The sequence below is a fragment of the Muscardinus avellanarius genome (genome assembly GCF_963383645.1).
Source record: "Muscardinus avellanarius genome assembly, chromosome: 20".
Taxonomy (NCBI): domain Eukaryota; kingdom Metazoa; phylum Chordata; class Mammalia; order Rodentia; family Gliridae; genus Muscardinus; species Muscardinus avellanarius.
Genome location: NC_137806.1, coordinates 33,796,994 through 33,823,020, shown reverse-complemented (window position 1 = coordinate 33,823,020; position 26,027 = coordinate 33,796,994). Strand labels below are relative to the sequence as shown.

The 26,027-nt window shown below is 49.2% G+C and overlaps 2 protein-coding genes across 2 annotated transcripts in view; one reads left to right on the top strand and one right to left on the bottom strand.

Moving 5' to 3' along the window:
* Positions 1-523: 523 nt before the first annotated feature.
* Positions 524-2,998, top strand: COA6 (cytochrome c oxidase assembly factor 6; the record flags this gene model as incomplete). Its single annotated transcript, XM_080716891.1, has 2 exons — positions 524-667; positions 2,746-2,998. 2 exons carry the CDS (start codon positions 524-526, stop codon positions 2,839-2,841), a joined length of 240 nt encoding a protein of 79 aa, XP_080573017.1. The 3' UTR covers positions 2,842-2,998.
* Positions 2,999-4,485: 1,487 nt separating this feature from the next.
* The window catches only part of TARBP1 (tRNA guanosine 2 -O-methyltransferase TARBP1), a gene marked incomplete at both ends in the record, with an annotated part of 44,978 nt that continues 23,436 nt past the window's right edge, over positions 4,486-26,027 (bottom strand). The window contains 19 exons of the mRNA XM_080717235.1: positions 4,486-4,726; positions 5,006-5,142; positions 5,951-6,075; positions 6,241-6,432; positions 7,476-7,647; positions 10,252-10,333; positions 11,915-12,111; positions 12,626-12,712; positions 13,071-13,220; positions 15,824-15,934; positions 16,246-16,366; positions 18,269-18,340; positions 18,741-18,931; positions 20,370-20,558; positions 20,685-20,946; positions 21,650-21,840; positions 23,250-23,411; positions 23,956-24,053; positions 24,456-24,628. Coding sequence (XP_080573361.1) covers positions 4,486-4,726; positions 5,006-5,142; positions 5,951-6,075; positions 6,241-6,432; positions 7,476-7,647; positions 10,252-10,333; positions 11,915-12,111; positions 12,626-12,712; positions 13,071-13,220; positions 15,824-15,934; positions 16,246-16,366; positions 18,269-18,340; positions 18,741-18,931; positions 20,370-20,558; positions 20,685-20,946; positions 21,650-21,840; positions 23,250-23,411; positions 23,956-24,053; positions 24,456-24,628 — 2,953 coding nt within the window. The remainder of the gene's footprint in view (positions 4,727-5,005; positions 5,143-5,950; positions 6,076-6,240; positions 6,433-7,475; positions 7,648-10,251; positions 10,334-11,914; positions 12,112-12,625; positions 12,713-13,070; positions 13,221-15,823; positions 15,935-16,245; positions 16,367-18,268; positions 18,341-18,740; positions 18,932-20,369; positions 20,559-20,684; positions 20,947-21,649; positions 21,841-23,249; positions 23,412-23,955; positions 24,054-24,455; positions 24,629-26,027) is intronic.

The window sequence follows — 26,027 nt, the reverse complement described above, 5'->3', positions numbered from 1 at the left end:
GTGTGTGTGTGTGTGTGTGTGTGTGCCAGGTTTGGGGCCATGTAATTAGTGTGCGTTAGGATAAGCAGGCTGCTTTCCTGTGTGTGTGTGTGTGTGTGTGTGTGTGTGTGTGTGTGTGTGTGTGTGATGCTGGAGACGGCCTCTGGGCGTGCGTTATGATAAGCAGGCTGCTTTCCCGTGTGTGTGCGAGATGCTGGAGACGGCCTCTGAAGCCGGGCGCGCGGCCCCAGCCCTTTTCTTTTGAACCTGGGTGTCGCCGTGACTCACGCTGGCCTCGAAGCTGCGATCCTCGGGTCTCACCGCCCAGGTACCGAGAGCACGGGTGCGTGCGCCACGCCGAGCCCGCCGCCCCGGACGCCGAGCCCGCCGCCCCGCCCGCTCCCCGGCCCGCAGACCGGAAGTCGCCCCGGCCGGAACCCGGCGCACCGGAAGTCCGCGCGCCTTCGTCCGCCCGGGAACGGCGGCCGAGCAGGGCCAGTCCGGGCGCGGCCGTTCCGCCGCGGCGGTCCCCGCGCCCCGCGGCATGGCGGCCCCGTCCCGGAAGGAGCGGCAGGCGTGCTGGGGCGCGCGCGACGAGTACTGGCGCTGCCTGGACGCGCACGCCGACGACGCGGCGCGCTGCCGGCAGCTGCGGGGCGCCTTCGAGGCCAGCTGCCCCGCGCAGTGGGTAGGTGGCGAGGTGCGGCCGCCCGCGGCAGGGCCCGGGCGAGGGCGGCGGGAGGCAGGCCTGGGCGCCCCGCGGCCCTCCCGCCCCCGTGGGCCTCGCCCGGCCCCTTTGGCCAGGCCTCTGGTCTCGGGCGTTGCCAGTTCAGCGTCTTTCTTTTAGAAGAGCTGGAGCCGGGCGAGGTGGCGCACGCCTGTGAGCCCAGCACTTGGAGGCCGAGACGGGAGGATCTCGGGTTCACAGCCAGCCGCAGCTACGTAGGCCCTTTGCGACACAGTGAGACCCTTTTCAAAATAAAGAATGAAAAATAGGGCCGGGGGTGTAGCTCGGAGGTAGAATGACTCGCAAAAGATGAATAATAATATTAAAACATAAAAAATTTTAAGAAAATGGTCTGGGGGTGTAGCTCGGAGGTAAAGCTCAATCCCCGGTACCCAAAACCAAAGAACCTGAAAGGTTCCTCCAGCGGGGAGATGCCTGTGAGCAGCTGGGGAAGAACAGAAGCATCTTGTGGGTGCGATCAGTGCGAAAGGCCGCCGGTCACCCGCTGCCGTTTTCATCCTGCTGGATCTAGATTGACACGGCAGGAACTAAGGCTCAGAATGGAGGAGTCATTGCCCACGTTGGGCTCTCCAGTCACAGAGTAGAGAGGGGATTTGCCGTTGGTCTCTGATCTAAGAGTCTGGCCTTGTGTCGGATGTTACAGAATTCCATATGTACTTCTGTACCAGAGTGCAGTACCTCTCTCTGCCAGAGAGCCAGGTGTCGGGGGACATCAAGGAATGTTGTCCAGGTTGTTCTGCCAGGTTGGGGCTGACATGTCAGTAGGGCCCCTAAATGGAGCTGTCTGGTGGTTGAAGATGGGACAGGAGATGTCCAGATCTATTAATTTGCCACAAAGATGCAGAGGACGTCATCTGTCTCTTTACTCAGCCCCCTTTGTCTAATACCTATCCTATCCCATGGAGCCCAGCCCACCAGGAATCAGTCTCTGGTTTGACAGTGAAGCTTATGAATGTGTGGTAACCGAGGAGACCACACCTTAGAGGGACAGAGGTCACCTCACTGAATGAAGGAAAGAGTTTTGGGGAAGATAGGGCTGAGGTAAATTGTCAACGAAGCAGTTTGTTGGCTTCAGAGCAAAGCAGGTCTGTGTGTAAACAAGTCCACATCAGCTTTGCACTGACAAGTGGACTCAAGGTCCTGTTTTTGATGAAGTTAAAGGTTGAATGTTGTGTGGAAATCCCAGATCTGAAGCCATCAGGCACCGGGGACACTTGTCTGGGAAAGTGCCATAGATCCGCTAGGCCAAAGTGGGGCGTTTTCCTTCTTACTGAGCTGTCATTGTAGAGAACAGGGGTTCCAAGCGAGCAAGAAGACAGGAGTCACTCACATGAGGGCTCTGTCAGGACAGGACACTGGGTGGCTGCAGTCCACCCCTGGGAGGGATTCGGACTTTGCAGCTCTTAGTGGCAGTAGCAGTGTCTAGGTGGGTCTTGTGACTGTCTCCCTGTTCTTGATTTTCTACCTTTAGGTGTTTACTGTATCAAGAGATGTGCCCTTTAAGATAATTCAAGTTCCCCACCAAAAGAGGAATATAGAAATACAAATAAAACCAAGCTTTTAAGATGCTTACGTTTTACTACAACGTACCTACTTGTATCATAGTTCTTAAGTGTATCTTTAAGTTTCTGTGCAGGAGAGATGTGACAGAGGTGACTTATCATGGCTGGTGGGTTTAAGATTTTAAGATGTATTGGACTTTTTTTTTTTTTTTTTTGCGGGTCTGGGAATGGAACCCAGAGGCATTTGACCTCCAAGCTACACCCCCTGCCCAATTTTTTATTCTTTATTTTGAAACAGGGTCTCACTGAGTTGCAGAGGGCCTCACTAAGTAGCTGAGGCTGTCCGCAAACCCGAGATCCTCCTGTCTCAGCCTCCCAAGTACTGAGATTACAGTGTGCCACGATGCTTGGCTGTTTTATACAATTTATGTTGAATAATGTGCTATTTTTAAATCTGCTCTTGCTTATCTAAGCTGCATTAACGGGGCCTCATGATAAACCCTTTTATCTCAACAGATAAAATATTTTGATAAAAGAAGAGACTACTTAAAATTCAAGGAAAAATTTGAAGCAGGACAGTTCCAGCCTTCAGAATCAACTGCAAATTCCTAGGCTGTTCCTGAACTTTTCAGCAAGGTTGAAATGATTCTTCCTGGACATTAAACAGTGCTGTTGGTTCTGGACAGTAGGAGTCTGGACTATGGAACACATCAATGCCTGTTTCCTGTGTACGAGACTTGACGACTGAAACGGTCAATTATCAGACCTGTCATTCCAACAGTGAAGAACTGAGATACAGTGGTTTAAGTATGCTTACTTTTAGATAAGTCTATTTCAGGAAAAAGAAAATTAAAGCCTATTATAAAATGCATTGCTTTTTCTCTAATTTTTTTAAAGTAGAAGATGAGTAGTGGCAAATACTACTTATAGGAGATATAGTAGAGGTAGAAACTGAAATAAGTAAGCTGTACGTTCCTGAGGTTTGTTTTAATGTGTGTGTGGTACTGGGGATTGAACCCAAGGCACTCTACCTCTGAGCTACACCCCCAGCCCTATTTTATTTTCATTTTGAAACTGAGTCTGGCTGCCTAGATGAGGGTCTAAGTCCCTGAGGCTGTCCTTGAACCTGCAGTCCTCCTGTCTCCACCTTCCAAATCCTGGGATTACAGGCATGTGCCACCACACCCAGCAGGAATTACTTTCTAATATAGATAATGAGGTTAGAAGGAAGTTGAACTTACAGGTTGAACTTAAAATACAAAATGATAACCATCTGTTAAAAAACCTGTAGCTAATCTCATCCTAAATGATAAGACAAAGACCGGATTCCTAGCTCGTTCAGTCAGAAAGGAATAAAAGATTGGTAAAGAAGTAAAACGACTCTATTCATGGATGATATGATTCACTTTGAGAAATACCAAGAATGAAAAAAAAGAAAAGATTACAGAGTTGGAGATAGTATTTGCAAATCACATATTTTATGAAGAACTTATATGTAAAATGAAGAACTTAAGAAAACCCAGTGAAGCAAAAATTATTTCAAAATAGAACTCTAGGAGAAAGAATAGATATATAGAATATGGACTCTGAAATGTAAATGTTACTAAAAGGAACTCAGATGTAGCTGAAGTTCATTGCTGGATGCTGATAAAAGGTTACCGTTAAAATAATAAAATCTAAATAGCAAAAAATCAAAAGGACCGAGAGCAAATCACACTCAAGGGTTCTATGGGCAGAGGGAGGAGTCCTGGGGGCTCCTGTGTACAGTGTCCAGAATGTAGGCTACTGGTAACCAATAGTGACTGAGCAAAGGTGTACAGGAGAAATTCCAAAGAACTTAACATGAACCGCCATTAAGGCCAGCTCATGTTTCAAAGTCGTCCTCCGGCCTCAACACCGCTCAGATCTTTGCAGGGCAGCTGGCCGCACGCTTCCAGACCAGCTTCCAGAGCGGGGTTGCCGTGCAGAACGGGGTGCCGCTGTAGAACCCCCCCCCCCCCAGCCTCGCTTGCTTCCTCACATCTCGGGGTTTGGTGCTCGTGGCTGGTATCTCTATATCCACCTTGCTCTCAGCCCAGGGCTAGTTTCCAGGAAGGACACTTTTTTTTTTAAATGCATTGTTTATTTTCACAACTGTTTAAAATATTTCATTAAAGAAGCAAATCTAGCTAGAAATGCTTATTAAAAGAGGCAAGAGTTATTAATAAGGCACATGAGAAAGTTTTGGTATTGTAAGATCAAAGAACCTCGAATCTCTCAGGCAGTTTCATTGGTGTAAACGGCATGGTGCCCGGTTTCAGTAGCACCGTGACTCAGGGAGGCCCAGACTTCACGCCGAGGGCTGGGCCGGCCGAGCAGCTGCTGCCTGGTGTACTCCCAGACCAGCAGGGCCCCGCTCACGTGGACGTTCAGGGAGCGGGTGACGCCCTGCTGCGGAATCTCCACGCAGACGTCCAGCTGCTGGATCAGGTGGGCTGGAATCCCCTCGCGCTCGTTGCTGGACAAGAAGCAGAGGAGACCTTAACACCCCCCAGTTAACCATTTCCCCTTAGATCAAATGTTACTGAAAGAGACCTTAACAAAGGAAGTAAGTCTGGTTCCAGGGAAGACGCGACAAGGATTTACAGGTGTCCGCCCAACCTTCCCAGCAGCTGAAATGAAAGGAAAGCTAGGGGGTGTCCCTAGACATTCCAAGTCAAGAGACAAGCGCAGGGAAGCTGTGGGCCAGTGAGCCGACAAGCAGGCGGGCTCGGGCTGGGCACCAAGGTCTTCTCACCCCAGGAGGAGCAGCGACTTCTCCGGAAAGCGGAACTGCGCCAGGTCCGCGCTCCTGGCGGTCTGCTCCGCCCCGATGACGGTGTAGCCCTCGGCCTTCTTCTGCTGCAGGTAATCCATCAGCTGCGGTGGCTTCACCTTAGGATGAGTTTGGAAAGAACAGAGTGTGAAGTCATTTGCTTAGAAGCCTGCTTGGAGTAAAATGAGAGCAGAAAGGTAAGCTGGGTAAAGGGTTTTTAAAGGCCGGGCGTGGTGGCGCACGCTCGTCATTCCCGCGCTTGGGAGGCGGAGACAGGAGGATCGCGCAGGTTCGAAGCCAGCCCCGTGCTGGCTTGAGACCCTGTTTCCAAAAATAAAAAATAGGTCTGGGAGTGTAGCCCGGAGGTAGAAGGGCTTCCAGGAACCCCAGTACCACCAAAAAAAAAAAAAAGTGTTTTTAAAGGAAAAACAATAGAATGATTTGCTATCACAAGGGGCCTCCCCGACATCGTATGACTTTACAAGGTATTCCTAAAGCAAGAGGAGCGGTACTGAGCTCATTTTCACTGGTAATACTACTTTACTGATGGTTTCTAAAGATGAAACTCGAGTATGGCAAGCACTGGAAACAGAAGGCGGCTCGTGCGTGTGTGTGTTTGGGGATTGAACCCAGGGCATTCTGCCTCAGAGCTACACCCCCAGCCCTATTTCATTTATGAAAGGTTCTCACTAAGTTGCAGAGGGCCTTGCTAAGTTCCTGAGGCTGGCCTCAAACCTGTGACCCTCCAGTCTCAGCCTCCCAAGTGCTAGGATCACAGGCCTGCACCAACACGCCCAGCTTCCATTTTACTCGTTACTTTTAAACCATAAAGGGCTAGACTCTTATAAATTACCATGGAAGACCTAGTCCGCAGTGCAAGGCACGAGATTTGTGCAAATGAGTTTTGACCGGTCACAGCGCACCCACCTCCACCAGCGGAAGCCACTGCTCTGCCGAGACGCTGAGGTGCTGGAACTGCCGGTCCCCCACACACCGCAGGCTGCCGACCACGAGCGCGGAGGCCCCGAACACCTCGCAGGTCCTGCACAGCCCTACACGGAGCGAGCCGGAGTCCAGAGGCCGCCAAGCTCACTCTCCCCAGTCCTTGGAGGCTCAGGAAGAGGCCTCCGCGTGGGGAGGCGGCCTGCAAGGCAGGGCTCTGACACTCTCGGCCTCTGAAGGTGCTAAGCGAGCTACCTGGAAAACCGGGATCTTACCTCCCAGGTTGGTGGGCTTATCAATGAGGGAGGCCACTACGATCAGCCTACTGACTGACTTCCCAAGCTTGGCTGCGCGGTCCTGAAACAAGACCTCCAGGTCTGGGTCCGGAGCCTCGAGTCTCCACGGGATAATCTTCCTCTGCACGTCGGCCCACTCCGACCCGCTGTCGGCTTCGGCCGAGTCGGGACCTGGGGAGGAAAGCCAGGCCGCGCAGCGCTGGAGCCGAGCCTCTGCGCATGTAACGCGAAGAGGTGAGAATGGGGTCTGGCTACTGGCCAACCGAGAAGCTGCTTGGATGTGAACACGATCACCATTTTTAATATTCATTCTTAGTTTTCAAATTCAGCTCTACTAACCAATATGTTAGGACATTTCATAAAAACAGAAGATGTGAGCGGGCGTGGTGGCACACGCTTGTCATCCCAGTACTTGGGCGGCTGAGACAGGAGGATCGCAGGTTCGAAGCCAGCCTCAGCAATTTAGTGAGGCTCTCAGCAACTTAGCGCAACCCTGTTTCCAAATAAGAAATAAAATAGGTTTGTGGGTGTAGCTCAGAGGTAGAAGGCCCCCAGGTTCCATTCCCAGTAACACAAAAATAAATGAATAAATAAATAGAAAAACAGAATCTAAATAAAAATGATAGTGTTTATCTATTTTACTGGGGGTTGAACTCAGAGGTATTCTACCTTTGAGCTATACCTTCAAGCCCCATTTTTTCTCTTTTCTTTCATTCCTTGTTTTGGTATTGGGGTTGAACCCAGAGGCATTCTACCCCTAAGTTACACCCCCATCCGTCTTCTCATTTTTTGTTTTTGAAACAGGGTCTCACTCTGTTGCTGACAGCTTAAGTTGCCAAGGCTGGCCTCGAACCTGCGATCCCTGTCTCAGCCTCCCAGATACTGGGACTACATGTATGCACCACCATACCCAGCTCAAAAATTTATTCAGAAATACACAGTCAAAAAGCAATCAATATTAATTGCAATACAACTTAAAAGAGAAACTTCTTTATAGAAAGCAGATCGAGCTGTCTGGCTTTTTAAAGGAAGGCTAATTTTCAACTAAAAGTCCTTGTCAAAACAAAACCAGTTTCTCAGGGTTCTTCTTTAAGTGAAGAGGGAGAGTGCCCCACATCAATGAAAAACTGATGTACCGACCCGCTGGTCCACGTAACTGAGAGGCAAGCCTCGCCAGCGACGGGGTCTTGAAGAGCCAAGGGAAGGGTCTCTACCTGCGTCCCGCTGGGTCCAGGCCCCGGGGTGAAGCGTGCTTAGTGGAGTTCCAGAAAGGTACCACTGGGATGTTGCATCTGAAGGGATGTCCGTGAAACTGGCAAATTTGCCAACAGCAACCCACTCCTCCTCTGCGAGGCCCGAGAGCCGCGGGAGCACGAAAAATATGGTCTGAAAAGAGAATTGCCAACTCTAAATTGTTTCCCTTAAAAAAAAAAGACATGGTAAATGTTAACACTACAGCTTGTGTGTGTGTGAGAGGGTGTGCTACCTCTGGGCTATACCTCCAGCCCTGTTATATTTTTTATTTTAATTAATTAATTTATTTAGTGGGTCTGGGGATGGAACCCAGAGGCATTTGACCTCCGAGCTACACCCCCTGCCCAATTTTTTATTCTTTATTTTGAAACTGGGTCTCACTGAGTTGCAGAGGGCCTCACTAGGTAGCTGAGGCTGGCCACGAACTCCAATCCTCCGGTCTCAGCCTCCCGAATGCTGGTGTGCGTCACCACGCCCGGCTTTTATTTTTTATTTTGAAACAGTGTCTAACTAGGTTTCTGAGAGCCCTGGTAAGTTGCTGAGGCTGCTCTTGAATCTGTAGTCCTCTCCAGTCTCAGCCTCCCAAGTACTGGGATCACAGGCGTGAGCCACCATGCCTGCCTAACAGGACAACTTGATTCTTGCGGATATATTTTCGGAAGCCATCCTATCTGATCAGATGACACACTCTCACATCTTGAGGCGTTCATATCTCTTTCTCATCTTCTCTACGAAGTTAGGAGCTTCTTTTAGTGAACCAATCTCTAACTCTGCTCTGGAACTTCTAGCCTTATGTGATAAACCACTGTGCTCTTAAGAAAAGGAAAAGGTGTTTTGAAATGGATAATTACTAATGAGAGGCATCTGGATAAAGGGGAGGTATGGCTAACCAGAGCTCCATCCGTGACGGTTCAAGCTCTCTGATGCCGCGTCTTACTCTCTGCCGTTAGATAAATTCGGTGCCTGATTCTGGACTGCCATATGGTAAGCAGCCGCACGTTAGGCAAGCCATGTGGCCCTTCCGCGCTTCCAGTCCCTCACGGATGAGCGAGGATGCCAGCAGCACGCCACGGTGCGCCCGGAGCTGCGCGGGGCGCGCCCTGTGCGCAGCGTCACCCGAGCAGGCAACTCTCCTGTTCTTACCTGCGAGGAAGAAGCTGAGCGCCACAGACTGCTCGGCCCCAAGAAGGCCAAGAAGCTTTCGACGTGCACACGTCTTCATGAAAGGTTTGGGAATGACAGGGTTTTCTCGTATTTGTGCAAATTTAAGCGGCATAATTATCACAGCCAAATGTTTACTAAGTGGGGACCGAGAACAACTCGAAACAGAGACACCCTGCTTGCGAACCACTAACTCCCCTGGACTGCTTTAGGAATGGAGTTCTGACCTGCGTCACTAATAGAAATACTGAACAGGAAGGATGCGAGGCAGGCAGGCGGGGCGGGCCGAGGGGAGGGAGCCAGCGCCACTGCCGGGAACTGAGAAGTGAAGAGGAAGGGGGCCTGTGCAAGGCGGCAGGGAGCGCGCTGGGTGCTAAGGGGCAGGTTGACGTGAGAACCCTGGGGCCGGCAGCCACGCAGCAGGAGACATCATCCATGCCCTGTGATGCGGACCGCACAGCATGCAGACCTGTGTTTTCCAAAGGTTAGCTTGTGAGTCATCTACCAAAATGTTTAAAAAAAAAGACTGGCTGGGCGTGGCGGCGCATGCTTGAAATCCCCGCACTTGGGAGGCGGAGACAGGAGGATCACGCAGGTTCAAAGCCAGCTGCGCTGGCTTAAGAGACCCTGTTTCCAAAATAGAAAAATATAAAAAATAGGTTTGGGAGTGTAGCCTGGAGGCAGAAGGGCTTCCAGGAACCCCAGTACCACCAAAAATAAAAAATATAAAAAATATAAAAAAATGCACAGCAGCTGAAACTCCTGATGCTCACTAGTTCTTTAAAAGTCCTAAGTAGAAGCCGGGCGTGGTCACGCACACTTGTAATCCCTGCACTTGGGAGGCTGAGACAGGAGGATCGCACAGGTTTGAAGCCAGTCTCAGCTACTCAGCTACTTAGTGAGACCCTGTTTCCAAATAACATATAAAATAGGTCTGGGAGTATAGCCCGGAGGTAGAAAGCCCCTGGGGTTCCATCCCCAGTACCACCAAAAAAAAAAAAAATGTCTTAAGTAGAATGTTTTAAGTCCAAAGGCAGCACATGATGAGAGGATTATGCTTTGTGTACATTTTAGTGATTCACATACTGAATGAATATATATTGATAGTCATACACCTGATTATCAGTGGTTTATCATCTGCTAGACAATTTTGATTACCCAGAACCTAAAAGAAAATCCCATCAACAAAAGAATAGATTTTTTAAAAATTCTTTGAGAGCGAGCTTTCTCACTGGCACAAATGTCCCTCCAGCATTTCCTTTTAGAAATCTGTTCTGATTTGTGTCTGGAGTTAAATATTCCTGAGAGTTCAATATTCCCTTCTAAGGTTTACAAGCTGGACCCTGCCTGTAGAAACAGAAAGAGAAAACAACTCGCCGATTTCCACTGCTTAGAACTGTACGTCTTCTGCGGTAAGGGACAAAGTCAAACTCAGAACTTTACATCTGAGGGCGGCGTCTAGACCTGCTCTCAACTCCTCAGCGGCTGCCAGACCGGGGCCTGGGCTCGAGACAGCACTTACAGGCCACCTTCCCGCTCACCTCCGAAAGCACTTACAAGCCACCCCCCGCTCACCTCCAGACAGTAATCCTCAAGAGGACGGAATGTCGTGAAGAAAAAATGCTCCTGGATGCGCAGCCAGTTCTTCCCGGCGTTCCTAGGGGCGAAGAGCGTATCGTGAGGCAGAGAGGAATGGTCGAGCAATCTGACACAAGCGTCAACCGAGCAGCTTACGGGGGCTGCGCGACGCGGAGGGAAAGACAGCTGGGGGTTCCTCCACGATGTGCACATGTGCACACGCACGCAGGAGATCAATGCGTGTGTGTGTGTGGGGGTGCTGCAGCCCAGGGCCTCAGGCACACTAGGCAAGTGCTCTACTGCTGAGCTCACCCCGATCCACAAAACTCCACCTGTGAAAAAAATGCAACTCAGAGGTGAGCAGGGAGATTGATTAACCGTTGCCAAGTTGTACTAAAACCCATGATTTCATAAGAAGAATAAAAGCCAGGTCTCCAGGCTTTGAGGACAGCAACTGTCTAGCAGAGTGTGGCTGCGTAAGAAGTTCAGGCTGGCACGATCCGGCACGCTGCTGGGGACACCGCTGCCACGAGCCGAGACAGCAACCGCCGGGCCGGAGGAGCCCAGGGTCTCTGTCGGGCAGTCGGCCTTTTCTCCAGGAGAGGAAATCATTCCTCATGTCACTTTTTCTACTTTGAAGCCAACCTGCACCTACTTTCATTAACCAAACATCCTCCCCTCCTCTCTACCTACTTGCCTACTCAGGGGCTTCTAGGTGTAATCTTAAACAAAAACTATCAGCATGACCTAACCAGAGAGGGCTGTCCCCATGGCAAGTCCCTCCAGCCTCCTTCCATGCTGCAAAGGCTGGAAGTCTATGACTGACGGTTCCTCGTGACCCTGGTCACTCATCTTGCACCGTAAAACACACCACACAGGGAGACCGTGTTCTATCAAAATAGCAACACAAGAGCCAGGGGTGCACCACCATGCCTATAATCCCAGTACTTGGGAGTCTGAGACAGGAGGATCACAGGTTCGAAGCCAGACTGAGAAATTTAGCAAGGCCCATGGCAATTCAGTGAGACCCTGTTTTAAAATAAAATAGGGCTAGGGCGTAGCTGGGAGTTAGAATGACTCTGGGTTCAGTCTCCAGTATTGCACATGCACGTACACACACAAAATAGAAATACAAGTTCATTCAATTACATGTGGGAAAATGATGAGGTACAGCCTCTGGATTGCTGCATGGTGCTATAAAGGTGACCCTGAAAAATATTAGTGTATAGTTCTACACAAGTAAATAAATTCTACCGCACATCTGCCAAATATTAGAAATGATAACTATTTCTGAGTTCATACATACACCAGGAAGAAATCCTAAGGATATTTGCAAAGCCCAAGGATTATGTCAGGATTATATCTGGGATTACACCTGGGATTACGCCTAGGATTACGCCTGGGAAGTGGATTTGAGAGATGACATCACAGCGATTACTAACCTCACCGCCTGACCTTGCTGGGGCAGGTGCACCGAGCTGTGACTGGAGCGTACTCACCCCCACCGTCTCCCTCCTCCCGCTCCCGCTTCCTGTCCCAGGAGCTGCTCTCCAGCCCTTACTGTGCTGGCCTCAGTCTCCCTCCTGCACCTCTACACGTCCCTCACCCACACGCAGTGGAACGGGCCCGGGAGCAGGTGCCGAGGCCAGGAGGTCCTCACCCGGCTCCGTGCACGCCCTCCGCCTGCCCGAGGCTGCACTCGACGACGGCAGCCCACGCGTCACACTCCTCCACACGCAGCGCCGTGCACACCTTCCACACCTTCTTGAGTGCGACGAGCGCGTACAGCCGAGTGCTGAAGTTGTGGCTGAGACACCAGCGCAGCGCGACCTGGAGGGCTTGTCTCAGCGCCGGCCTCTGAAAGAGAGGAGCCCCAAGCCTGGCGGACAGCGGCCACTGGCCCTGACCGTGCGGGGAGGCGAAGAGAGGCTCGCCGGGCTGGGAGGAAGGCCCGAGAAATGTGCGCAGCTCCGAAGGACGCCGGCCTAAGTGTTTGAAGTAGTCTAGAAAGTGGGAACCAGCAAAGTGGCCCACGACAGCCAAGTACCCTGAGGGGGCATAAGAGAGAAGAGCGGCACGAAACGCCAGACCTAGTCCCTACGGAGCCGCAGCCTCTACAAGCACTGACGCAGCTCGCAGGCGCAATCTCAGCACGCACCCACCACTAGTGTGTCTGCATTCAGCGGGTGCTCAGTGTGCGCATGGATGGTAGCATCCGACTGTGTACACGTGGCCAATGCACACCAGCAGCTGGGAGAAGGAAGGGAGAATTACAGGAAAAGCAAGAACACACAAGGAACGCTCTAAGTTTAAACAACTGGCATGAACACATAAAGCCGTCAAACTCTCCTTACAAACTGCCCAAACTCACCTTTTCTGGAATATTCTGGGTGATGATGTCCAAATGTGTCAAAATGGATAAGAATGTACAAATGCTTGTTTTGAGTTTTTCTTCACCCTGAAACAGAGAGTCACACAAAGGGACATTCATTAGGGCGCTGCGAGGCACGCGGCTGGATTCCGGGAAGATGGAGGATGGAGGCGGTCTCCTCGCCGGAGCAGCCCAGGGCAGCTGGAGACTGAGCATCAGTGCAAGGAAGGGGAGGTGCTCTGCGCAGCCGAGGCCAACAGTCAGGTGGAAGCACGAAGCCGCACAGGAGCGCCACGCACAGCGAGCGCCAGAGGCAGAGTCGGGCGAACGCGCCAGACTCCGAACCGTCCACTATGCCAGGATGTTAGGGAAATGAGAAACAAATCTCTTGGCCCAGTCAGAAGCATATCCTAGTTGAGAAAGGACTAAACATCTCTTTACTTACATAAGAAAAACAGTCCCAGAACTTGGGAAGAAACTGAGGGAATTTGTGAAGAATCAATATAATAATCCATTCTATTAAATATTTTATGGATGCTTGGTTGTTAGTGAAACCAGCCTGGAAAATCTTGTCAATAATTCCATTCAAGAAGTTCTGAAAAGGAGGGGGGAAAATCAAGTTCAGTTCATAAATAATGTTATCAATTTTAATGTTTTAAAAAGTCCCCGTTAAGCCAGGCGTGGTGCCGCACACTTGTAATCCCAGCATTTGGGAGGTTCAGACAGGAAGATCACGGTTCACAGCCAGCCTCAGCTACTACTTTGTGAGGCCCTTTGTACTCAGTGAGACCCTGTTTCAAAATAAAGAATAAAATATAGAGCTGTGGATGTTGCTTGGAGGTAGAATGCCCCTGGGCTCCATTCCCAGTACTGCAAAAAAAAAACAAACAAACAAAAAAAAAAAACCTAAAAAGTGCTGACTTAAATATAATGCTGCAGCGTTCTTTTTGTTTTGGGTTTTATTTTTATTTTTATTTTTTTTGTGGTACTGGGGTTCCTGGAAACCCTTCTACCTCCAAGCTACACCCCCCAGCCCTATTTTTTTATTCTTTATTTTGAAACAGGGTCCCTGAGTTGCAAAGGGCTTAAGTAGCTGAGGCTGGCCTTGAACTGCTATCCTCCTGTCTCAGCCTCCTGAATGCTGGGATTACAAGCATGCGCCACCATGCCCAGCTTGCATTTCATTATTTTAATGAAGAAAAACTTATATATATTAAAAGAAGTTCTGTTTTGTAGAAGAGCAGAGGACCTCATCTTAAGCCCAGAGACTGCTGTACCCTGGAGCATGGACTTTGGAGTTAGACTTGACTTTGATTCCCTGCAACAAGTTGGACCTGGTGGCACACCTTGTAATCCTAGTATTTGAGAGGCTGAGACTGGAGGATTGCAGGTTCAAGGACAGCCTCAGCAATTTAGCAAGGCTCTCAGCAACCTAGTGAGACCCTGTTTCCAAATAAGAACTAAAATCGGTCTGGAGGTGGAGCTCAGCGGCAGAACGCCTCTGGGTCCACTTCCCAGCATCACACACACAGAGTATTCCCTCCAGCAGCTGTGCCTGCCACTCGAGTGGTTTACCCAGCCTCTGACCTGAACTGTCCTGTGGGCAAAACGGGAGTCTTCACGGCCCAACGTGGCAGACTGTCACGAAGGCTAAATGAAACCTGAAGCTGTAACCATCTGAAACTCTCAGCAATGGAGCTTCCATGACAGAAACACTGGCCTTCTTCCTGCTGAGAGGCCCACCTGCTCTGAGACCCCCGTACCGCCTTGAGGGGTAGCACTCTCCATTCCAAGAAAACAAACGCTCGTGGTAAGCAAGTACGCATTCTAAAACATCTTTCTTTAATGCATTTTATGCAGAAGTATAATCTATACAGTATTAAAAAACAAATAATATTCCAAGACCTATGTGAGGAGTACATAGCCCCCTCAGCCCCACCCAGGCCAGACCCAGCGGCAGCTCTTCAGCGTGTCCTTAGGTCCATCCACACACTCCCACTGTCGCAGAAGCTCTCCCTCACATATGGAATATAAGGCCTCCTTTATTGTAATAAAGAGATGGACAGATTTTTACAATTCTCTCAAATCCTGAAAGAGGGTAGGGGGAGGGACTAAATTTTAACATCTGGGGGGATTTTTGCATGCATAATTTTTTTTTTGGTATTAGGAATGAAACTTAAGGACATTCTACCTCTGAGCTACACCTCCAGCCCTATTTTTTATTCTTTATTTTGAAACTAGATCTCACTAAGTTGCAAAGGGCCTCACTAAGTAGCCGAGGCTGGCTGCGAACTGTGATCCTCCTGTCTCCGCCTCCCAGGCGCGGGGATGACAAGCGTGCGCTGCCACGCCCGGCTTCTTCTTTTAGTTGCCCGAGCCACCATCACTTCCTCTTGATGGACCAGGATTTCCTTAACAGGTGCATTAAGCAAAGACGGTTAGAGAAACTGGATAGTGCTTGGGTGTCCTCAACTCCTTCTGGAGGGCAGAGGAACCTGTGGACACGGGCTGTGGTGGAGGAGCTGGGCCTCTGCACGGTGCTCACCTGTCCCTGCTACCCAAGGCTGAGCAGGAGAAAATCCCCCAGGAAAACACGATCCCATCCCGAACACTGCGCCTTGCCTGGCTGAGGAACACAACTCAGCCCCAAAAATCTGCTCCATGGAACGTGTGGACCAAGGCGGTTAGATTTCCTAACCAAATGGCACTGAGACTTGAAACAGTCCTAATGCCGCATGAAAATACTGAAGAGAAGCCAGGTGTGGTGGCGCACACCTGTAATCCCAGTACCTGGGAGGATGAGACAGGAAGATCGCAGGTTCGAGGACAGCCCAAGTAATGTAGTGAGACTACATTGCTGTGAGACCCTACTTCAAAACAAAAAAATAAAATAAATAAATAAAAATAGAAAAAAAAATAAAAATAAAAATAAAATAGGGCTGGGGGTAAAGCTCGGAGGTAGAATGCCCCTGGGTTCAATCCCAGTATCACAAAGGAAAAAGAAAAAGAAGAAATACAAAATGTGGCCATGTTCAAGTGGTTCTAGTTCATTTCTACATTTAACTGAGTATTCTATTAAAGACATCTCCATAGCTGCTGTCCAATGGAATTGTAAATTTTAAGCAGATGACCGTGTCAACTTTTAAAAGTCTCTACCCGAGCATCAGTTTCGGAGGCGTAAAGCACTACGTGTTCTACCTGGTCCAGGCTGGGGGCCAGGACAAGCAGGGCCTGCCACACGCGGTTCTTCACTCGGTGCTGCTCTGAGTTCTCGCGGTAGCGGGTTTTGGCCTGGGACACCAGCTCATCCTGCAGGGAAGGGGGGGCTCTGTTAAATGGACACTTGTACTGAGAACAAATTCAGTCGCAACTTCACATTTAAAAGGTTTCCACTGCTGAGGAGCGGTGGCACACACCTGGAACCCCGGTACTTGGGAGGCTGAGACAGGAGGATTGCAGGTTCGCGGCCAGCCTCAAAACTTAGTGAGGCCTTCTGCAATTTAGTGAGACTCTGTTTCAAAATAAAATATAAAATAGGGCTGGAGTGTAGCTCAGAGGTAGAAAACTCTTAGGTTCAATCCCCAGTAATATTAATAATAAATAAAATAAAGTATATTTACTTTCTCCAATAGCTTGACTACAAGATCTTCCATAAACAATTTGTGGGACACGTTTGAGCAGTCTAATAAACACAGAAACTTGATGGCACAAATTCTTACGTAATAGTCTTCTCTTTTGGTACTAAAAAATATAAAGTGACAAACTGTTAATATACATTTTTAAAACAGAAATAATATCAATTATTAGTTTCAAAATGCCATGATAAATATCAAATATTCCCCAAAGTTGTCTGATAGGTACATACTTAGTGACAATCTTTTCTTTTTTTTGTTTTGGTACTGGGGCTTGAACCCAGGGGCATTCTACGTGAGCTGCACCCAATCCCGATTTTATTTTTATTTGGAAGCAGAGTCTCACGAGGTTGCTGAAGGTCTGGCTACATTGCTGAGGCTGTCCTCGAACTTGTGATGCTCTTGTCTCTGCCTCTAAAGTACTGGGACTACAAGCGTGAACCATCATGCCTGGTGACAATACTACTCAATTCAGAATGAAGAGCAGATCACACAGGAAGACATCCAAAGGAGAGCGGCACACAGAGTGCAGACGAGCACGGCTCCACCCCGACTTCTAGAGTAACGCAGCCCACAACTACTGGTCCTGGTCCACAGCCTCCTATCTGAGGAGAGAACAGCCCTGGCTCTGGCTCGTGAACTACTCCCATGCGCTCAGGAGCAACGACTCCATGGCTCCCTTCACCAGGCACCACAAACGCACACGCTCCAGCTGGGGAACGTTCTGGAAGCAGTGTGCCCCAGCGCCCCAGCGTTTCCAGTGCCGAATGTGGAGGATAAATTAAGTGGAATTGTTAACCGAGATCCCGACATGTCATTTTAACCGGACAATTTAAAGTATAACATTTATATATTGATATGTATGTAATATCTCTATATATAAATTATTCTAATTTATACACACACACACACACACACACACACACACACACACACGTTAGAATGCCATTCTAATTTAACAACAGAACATTCTTCTAGTAGAAATCAAATAAATATTTGGCAACTGCCTACTAGAAAATTTCACTTTTATCACTACTTGAAACTAGCCAAAAAATTAAAAATATATATTCAAAGCAATTGACCATAAAAATAATGTCTATATCTAATGAAGAGTGGCGGGTGACTCTAAACATCGCTGGTGCGCTTAGAATGATAAACACTTTTGTAGTAACAACAAGCAAGGATCACCTGTAGTCCTGAACTCTAAAATCGGAGCGAGTGATCCGATACTCTTTTAGCCTCTTTATAACATACACATTTTTAAAAGCTATACAAAGTTTGAAAAAAAGGTATTTGACAGGCTTCAAAAAAAATCAGTTACAAGTTAGGTAAGAACAGTCTTATCCTAGAAACCAAAACCTTATGCAGCCTATGCACTCACTGAGCTGTCTACATCGACAGGTATAGTCGTTAACTGGTCAATCACACCTCAAAAAGTGGTTAGAAAAACAAAACAAAACTGTAGGGCCTATTCTGAAAGTAATTCTATGTTCTTTTTTTGTATAACATACTGACTTGTTAAAGTGATGAATCTTAATTAAATGATGAATTTTACAACCAAGAAAAAAGCAAACGGTTGACGAACATGTTGTTTACACCGATGACCAGCCACTTCTCTCACAACAGGGAGAGGGCCTTTTTATTCTCCAGGGTCATCTCCTTGTTTATACTGGACTCCACACTCCATTTTTAAAAGTTTATTAAATTTTAGTGAATAGCAAAAGTTGTGACTATATTAGCAAGGAAAACAATCTCCCTCTCTGTCTCTCTTTTGCGGTGCTGGGATCACACCCAGGGCCTCACACGTGTGGCAAGCGCTCTAGCACTGAGCTACACCCCAGCCCAACGACTGCAATTTCTGATGTACTTTTGAAGCCTCGTTCAGTATCTCCTAATAGATTAGATATTGTTATGACGTGTTTATTAAGTTTACAAACAGGCTCTCTGTCCTCTCATATTAGATTCAGAATACCTCACTTACTTTGATATACACCAAATCTACCTCATTTACCTTTCCAGAATAACGTTGGCTGCACAGTCTTGTCCAAGATTCTCTATGAAGGTCTGTACGTCCTGAGTAAGTCTTCTCATGAGAAAATTTGAAGAAGAAAAAAAACAAGTTTAAGTGAGGGTGGGGAATAAAAGCAACTTTGTAATACTTTATAATTGTATAAAGTAATACTTGACAGTACATAAGAACCTATGCATATATTTATTTATTTACCGGTACTATGGATCGAACCCGTGTTCTACCTCGAGTTACACCCACAGCACTTTTTAATTTTTGTTTTGAAACAGGGTCTTGCTAAGTTGTGGAGGCTGGCCCTGAACCTGTGACCCTCCTGTCTCAGCCTCTCAAGTACTGGGATTACAGGCATGCTAATGACCATACATGAATACTTTATAGTCTTCTAATCAAAAGCCTCAACATAAAGACATATTTCTACTCCAACAGGTACTTACTATAAGCATTTTATTTTTACCTTTGATCACGTCTAAACACAGTTCCAAACACGCAGGCCTCCAGGACGAGTTCACTGTAATCTTGAGCACTTGAGAAAGACCCCTGGGACTCGCTGGACTCAGACTCCACCCAAGACCGGCAGCAGTAGCTGATCAGTGTGTTGAAGACCCCGGTTTTTATGGCGGACATTTCAATTACTTTGTACATAATCTGGAAAGACATACGATGGTCATTTTCATCCTTTGACCAATTCGGCTTTTGAAAGCACAGTGCTACCAGGAGTGGGGACGCACGCTCGTAATCCCAGTACTTGGGAGGCTGAGACAAGAGGATCGCAGGTCCAAAGCCGGCCTCAGATGCTTAGTGAGGCCCTCCACAACTTAGTGAAACCCTGTTTCAAAACAAAGAATAAAAGATAAAACAGGGCTGGGAGTGTAGCTTGGAGAACGCCCTGGGTTCCATCCCCAGTACCGCAAAAAAAGAAAAGGAAACATTAGTGCTGCCGAGAACAGTGGCTTGAGTGACCCGAAGGCATTTCCGGTGTAACCACAGTCATCCTGACAGTTTAGAGGCCAGCACTTGGAGAATACACTGCAAGCTTCTAACTTCAGAATGTTAACTTTCACCTCTCAGTTATAAAGACAAACAAAATTTACTGACGATGACATCTGCAGGGAGACAGACCCTGCCCGCACTGTGCACTTTGGGTTTTCTTGCGTTTCGCCAGTGGCCTCCTCTAGCCTGAGCCAGCTGAGACCTAGTGTGTGCTAAGGGGCAGAGGAACAGCAGGGCACACAGGACACGGTAACAGAAGGACCTGCCTCCTACTCGCTGGATCAGAAGGTACACACCTCAATTCCCAGGCATGAGGAATGCCATCAGGTCCCGCTCCCTGCTGTGTGCATGGCTCACTGCGAACACGGGCTCCTGGGCCTCCCGGGGGTTGGTTCTAGGCTCCCTTGGGTACCACACTCCCCAGATGCTCGGGCCCCTCATGAAAGTGCACGGTGTTTGCATATTACCTACATACATCCTCTTGTATACTTCAAATCATCACCAGACTACCCACAATGCCTAATAAAATATAAATGTAAGTGTTGTTTAGGAGCGATGATGAGTGTGTGTGTGTTGTGTATGTGTGTGCACGCGCGTGTATGTGTAAAAGAGAGAAAGGGAGGGAGCAAAGAAGGACGGATGGATGGATGGACGGACGGATGGATGGATGGAAGGAAGGGCCCAGCGGAAGCGCATGGACAAATGGCTTGGCGTGTGCAACCAGGATGACTGGAGGGAGGACGGGGAAGAGCACACCTGTCCTGCCAGGCGCTGCTGTCCAGCAGCAAGACAGTCGCCAGCTCGCCCAATCTGTCTCGAGAGGGAAAATCCAAGCTCTCATGCAGATTTCCCAGTTCTTAAGTGGCCAGCTAATTCAAGATTTCCAGCGCTGTGTGTACTTAACAGAAGGCGCCCGCGAGGGAGGCTCGGAGGCCCGGTCCGTGCGCACGGCCCCACCGGGCTCCAGGACCGTGCGGTCTAGCACGTGAGCCCGCTGAGTGAGTGCGGAGCCCGGATCAGGCACCTCACTGCAGACATAACTCGTCCTCCTCTCAGGCCCCAAGTGAGACGCACGCAAAACAAAAGGAGTTACCTCTTTTATTTTGAAATAGGCCTGACCCTTGACTTTGGCGGCCGTGGTGAGAACTTCGTTATCAAAAACAAACTGAACAAAAGCCTTTAAATTGGGCCAGAATGTCAGCTGCGTGTTGCTTAAGGAAGAGATGGTTTTCCAAGCCATGTCGAAAGACTCTATGCAGAGCGATTCCGCGGAGGTCAGGAGCTGGCGGGGAGAGAACACATACACACACACACACACACACACACACACACACACTCGTCACTTGGTTTCGGGAGCATGGCTTGCTGCCCCCGGGGTGCAGCTGGCTTCACGTCCCACCCAACTCACCTTGGGAACCAGGATCCTCAAGCAGCGGAACACGGGTAAGACCTGGTCAGAGGGGAGCAGGGGGAGGGCGGCGAGCGCCGACCGCAGAGTCTGCACCGGCAACTGCACGGCCGGCAGCAAGACCTTGCGGGAGTCGCCCTCCCAGGCCGGGATGAGGGCCTGGTACTTCTTCAGCAGGAAGGAGAGGCAGACCCACTGATCGTGGACGTACTGAGAGACGACCCGCCCCCATCCCTGGGAAGATGACGGCGCTTCCAAAGAGCTGAAATAAGAAACGGGGTTACGGGGCCCGCTGAGCGCCTGAGACGTCATCTGTTTCTTTTGCATGCAGGGTGCTGTCCTGACAAAGGGGAGAGAGATGCTGTGGTGCCCTGTGGCGGCCTGGCTCCTTGACAACTGGAGGTGGGCCCTGCGGGGAAGTGTCCGGGCTCTGGGCAGAGCCCTCCTGAGCAGCCAAATGCTCTCTAGTGGCCTTGAGCGAGTTCTGCTCTCGGGTGACTGAACTAGCGACCCAAGTGCAAGTTCGTACAGAGCGAACTCACCATGTGGGTGAGCAGTGTGAGGCCCCCGAGAAGCCGAGCAGAGGTGGCACCATGCTTTGCTTTGAAACATTCCAGTCTCCAGACCCCCAGCCAAATACACCTCTTTTCTTTATAAGTTACCCAGTCTCAGGTGTTTTCTTATAGCAACAGAAAACCAAGAAAACTGATAGAAATGGTCATCATCAAATATCCTACCTAAAACATAAAAGTAATGCAGCCTCACATTCCTCCGTTTTCAACTTTTATGACATTTCACTGGGAACCAGATGCAGAAATGTCACCAGGCTCCTGATGTCAGAGATGATTAGGAAATCACCCGTTCTCATCTTAATGGGGCCTCCCCTCCCCAGCTCCACAGTGCCACGGCACCGTGGAGTAATCAATCGTCCCTAACCCTCAGACACGAGAAGGCCCGGCACTTACCCGCCCTGCTGCTCCGCACAGGGCTTCTGCAGCGTCTGATTGAGCGGGAGAGCGGAAAGGAACCTGTCGGTGGGCCCGGTGTCATCCTGGGCTCCCAGCTGCAGATCAGGCTGCAGGTCAACGGCCTCGCACGCCCAGGCCACCGCGGCCATGCTGACCACCTTCTGGATCTGACGACCGAGCGTTGGCTCCTGGGAGGACAGAGCGACCTCTGAACAGACATGCTCACTGCCAGGCTGTGCTGTCCCAACCTCCCTTCCCGCCTGCTGCCTGCTGCACGGCAGTGGAAACTCAGATCCAACATCACCAGTCACTGATCTGCAGGTAGCAGCCACCAATTCAAAGTGGCAACGTGCTATAACATTGCAGATCAGGAAATTCACATGAACATTCCATTGGACACCTGGGGCCCGGAACTCATCTGTGACACACCAGCTGTGTGTGAACAAGCACCTGTCGTCCTTTTTGCACACACACCCTGACCTACAAGATTCGAGGGCAGAGTCTTATTTTACTGTACAGTGAAGTGCGTTTTTAAAAAGGTTACAGCCAGCCAGGTGCTGGTGGCACAGGCCTCTAATCTCAGCACTCGGGAGGCTGAGACAGGAGGATCGCAGGTTTGTGGCCAGCCTCAGCTACTTAGTGAGGACCTGTTTCAAAATAAAAAACAAAATAGGACTGCGGGTGTATCTCAGAGGTAGAATGCCCCTGGGTTCAATCCCTAGTGACACACACACACACACACACACACACACACACACACACACCAGTCATTCCTCCAATCAGCTAATAGTCACACAGCCCAGCAGCCAGGAAGCAGGCGCAGAGTCCACAGGGCCAGGGTCTGAGTCCTGACTCTGTACTACCACCAGCCTGAGTGTGGACACCTTGTGTCTGAGTTTTCCCATGTGTAAAATGGGGACAAAAATCGAATCCTCTGTGGGGTTACGGTAAGTACTACACACATGGGTTATTTTATGAAAAACGCTTGGAACTCTATATGTAGAAAATCGGAATTTTAACTAAGATAGCCTCAATTCACAGGTCAAGAGAAAAACATTGCCTCTAACCAAGAAGCAGGGCGCAAGGGAATCCCCAGACAATGCCCTCGGGTGGAGGGCTCTGACGTGGCTGAGTGAAGGGTCCTGTACTGGACACATGTGGGCAAGAGACGAGTCCACACGCCCTGTGTGTGTCCGAGCAATTTTAAAAGATAAGCCAGCACACCCGGCACATGCTTAGCACTATGACAGAAGCCGTGGTCCCAAGCCCACAGTATTGTCACCCTGTGTGTTACTAGGGATTGGACCCAGGGCAGTCTCCCTCTGAGCTACACCCCCAGCCTTTTCAATTTTTTGAGACAGGGTCTCACTAGGTTACGATGTGCTGGCCTGAAACCTGGGTCTTCTTGTCTCAGCTTCTCAACTCAAGTATTGGGATTACAGGTATGTGCCACCATGCCCGGCTATAAGCACTATTTTAATAATTAAATGTCAGCAGATAACCTTCTATGATTTCCAAATACTGGGTAATGACCAAATATGTATATTCTGCATGCCTTATCTGCCCTACACACAAAGCTGGAGTCCAAGAGGATTACCTGTCCACTGTCTGCTTCTTGAAGATGCTGAAGAGACGCATTTATCAGAGGAGTGATAACTCTGCAAACGGGGTTTGCCCCTTTCCGCTCCGCCTCCGGGTGGAGATGTACAAGCTCAGTCAACACCATCAGGTACAAGCGGCAGTGGTCCAGATCTGAAACCTGAGACGGACGTTAAAACCCTCGGCCGCACCTCAAAATCTTCCAAGCCCCTGCGGGAGATCAACGTACGAGCTAATCTCCTTTCCTCCAATGAAGAAACTGAAGCCTGGAAGAACTTGACCCCTAGCCCACTCCACGGCCCGTACTACAGATGGAAGGGAAACCAGGGGACCCCACAGGACCCGGGTCTGTGGCTTCCTGAGAAACTGTTCCATTGAAGTGATTTTTTTTTGCCAGGCATGGTGGTGCACACTTATAATCCCAGCATTCGGGAGGCTGAGACAGGAGGATCGTGGTTCGCGGCCAGCCTCGGCTACTCAGTGAGGCCCTCTGCAACTTAGTGAGATCCTCTTTCAAAATAAAGAATAAGAAATAGGGCTGGAGGTGTAGCTTGGAGGTAGAATGCCCCTGGGTTCAACCCCCAATACTGCAAAATAAGTAAATAAAATAAAGTGAATTTTTTTGCTGCATTTTAACACAGTGACTGGGAGAGGAATGGAGGGAAATGAGGTGTCGTCAGCCAGGCAGGTGCCCGAGTGCTTACACGGTGCAGCTCGCTCATGGTGAGTCTTCTGAGAATAAATCCAGTGACGCTCTCTGCGGCAGACATGGCAAAGCTCTGGAGAAGCACCAACACCTCATCTGCAAGGGGACAGTATATCACCGCCATGACAGACACATTCTCTGGCACAGAACACATCAGACATCCTGGCCCAACTGCGTGGGACCTGAGGGCCATCGATTACCGAAAATGAACCCCACCAGAGGCTCGACGTCATCCTACCACGGGGAGGCCGTCACTATCCTGTGACTCACCCAGGAGGTACGGGTCTGGGTGGGATGGGACAGGGACATGCTCCCGCGCACTGAATGTGCTGGGGAGGGCTGGGAAGAATGCGCTCGGAGCTCTCTGAGCCCTGGAAGGTTAAGAGCCCGGGACTACTCAGCAAGAAGGAACTGTTTTTTTTTAAAGTCGAGAATTTCATCTGGTTCTAAACACCAGCCACATGTCAAGCGAGACACCCAGAGTCCACGCCTCCTCACCATCTCGGGGAGCGGCACCTCTCACCCCGCAACCCTGCAACAGCTTCAGCAGCAGCTGGAGGCCTCGGTCCGTCCTCAGCACGGGCATGTAGGCATTGGTACCACACTTCATCAGGACATCCAGCAGAGGGGCTAGGAATATCCTCAGCACATTCTGTGCTCTCTGCTTTTCACTAGACAGCAAAGGACGTGTCTACGTCAACCTCTCAGAAGCATAAGCCAATGGTTTCCCATTGGTACTGTGCAAGTAGCTAGCTGACAGAGGATTAGACAGGTGCTCCTAGGGATGACCCACACACCCAAACCTACGGGGTGGATTAGACAGGTGCTCCTAGGGATGACCCACACACCCAATCCTACGGGGTGGATCCTTCGTTCTGTGCTTCCTTGCGTGTAGTGATTCACTAAAGAAAGCAGAGGGAGGATACAGCCTCCAAACCTAGGCCCCAGTGGAACAGAAGCTTGCACCCCATTTATCTGTAAGTTGAACTGCTAAGACCTTGCTTCCAGAATACAAAACAATTAAACACAAAAAACATATGTTAGACAAAGAAATGAGACGTGTTAAAAAAATACAAACAAAAATCCCGAAAGAGCTATGCAAACCTGCAATAACCAATTTTAGTACTAAAACACTGTTTAGAAAAGAGATTTAATGTGCAGCCGGGCATGACGGTGCATGCTGGTAATCCCAGAACTTGGAAAGCTGGGACAGGAGGATCTGGGTTTGTGGGCAGCCTCAGCTACTTAGCGAGGCTATCCGCAACAGAGTGAGACCCTGTTTCAAAATAAAGAATTAAAAAAAAATTGGGCTGGGGGTGTAGCTCAGAGATAGAATGCCCCTGAATTCAAACCCCAGCACCACAAAAAAGAAAAAGAAAAAAAGAAAAGAGATTTGATGTAAATCCAATTACCTGTATGCCTTAAAAATCTGCTTCCTGCAATAATTATAATCTGCTAGAATCCATCTGCTCATATCCCTAAAATATGTAAGGTTAGCTGTGCGTGGTGGCACACACCTGTGATCCCAGTGTTTGGGAGGCTGAGACAGGAGGCTCGCAGGTTCATGGCCAGCCTCAGCAACAGCAAGGCTCTCATCAACTTAGTGAGGCTCTGTTTTCAAATAAAAAATAAAATAGGGCTGAGCATGTAGCTGAAAGGTAGACTATCCCTGGGTTCAATACTTAGCATCACAAAAAAAATTTTATCTATATTGCCATGTTTTAAAATTATGCCTCTTAAAAGGGAGTCAAATCCAGTAATGTCTTCCTCAATCTTATGCAAGCAATATTCTATCTCTTCTAATATTGATAGAAGCCATGATTACTGTATGATTCCCTTCTCTAATTTAACATTAAATTGTTAAATTTAATTTAATATTTAATTTAACAACTTAAAAGGCCTAAGCTGCCTGTCCCTGTCTTCGTGGTTAACCTTAAACATTCCTTTGGTATGTCACTACTGCTCCAGCTCGGCCTCTTAATCCTTGGTGAGCGACTCTCTGCCGATCTCTGAGCGGTCCGAACGTCCGTCACAAAGCCAAGCAGCCTTTCTTCGCGATGAAACGCTCAC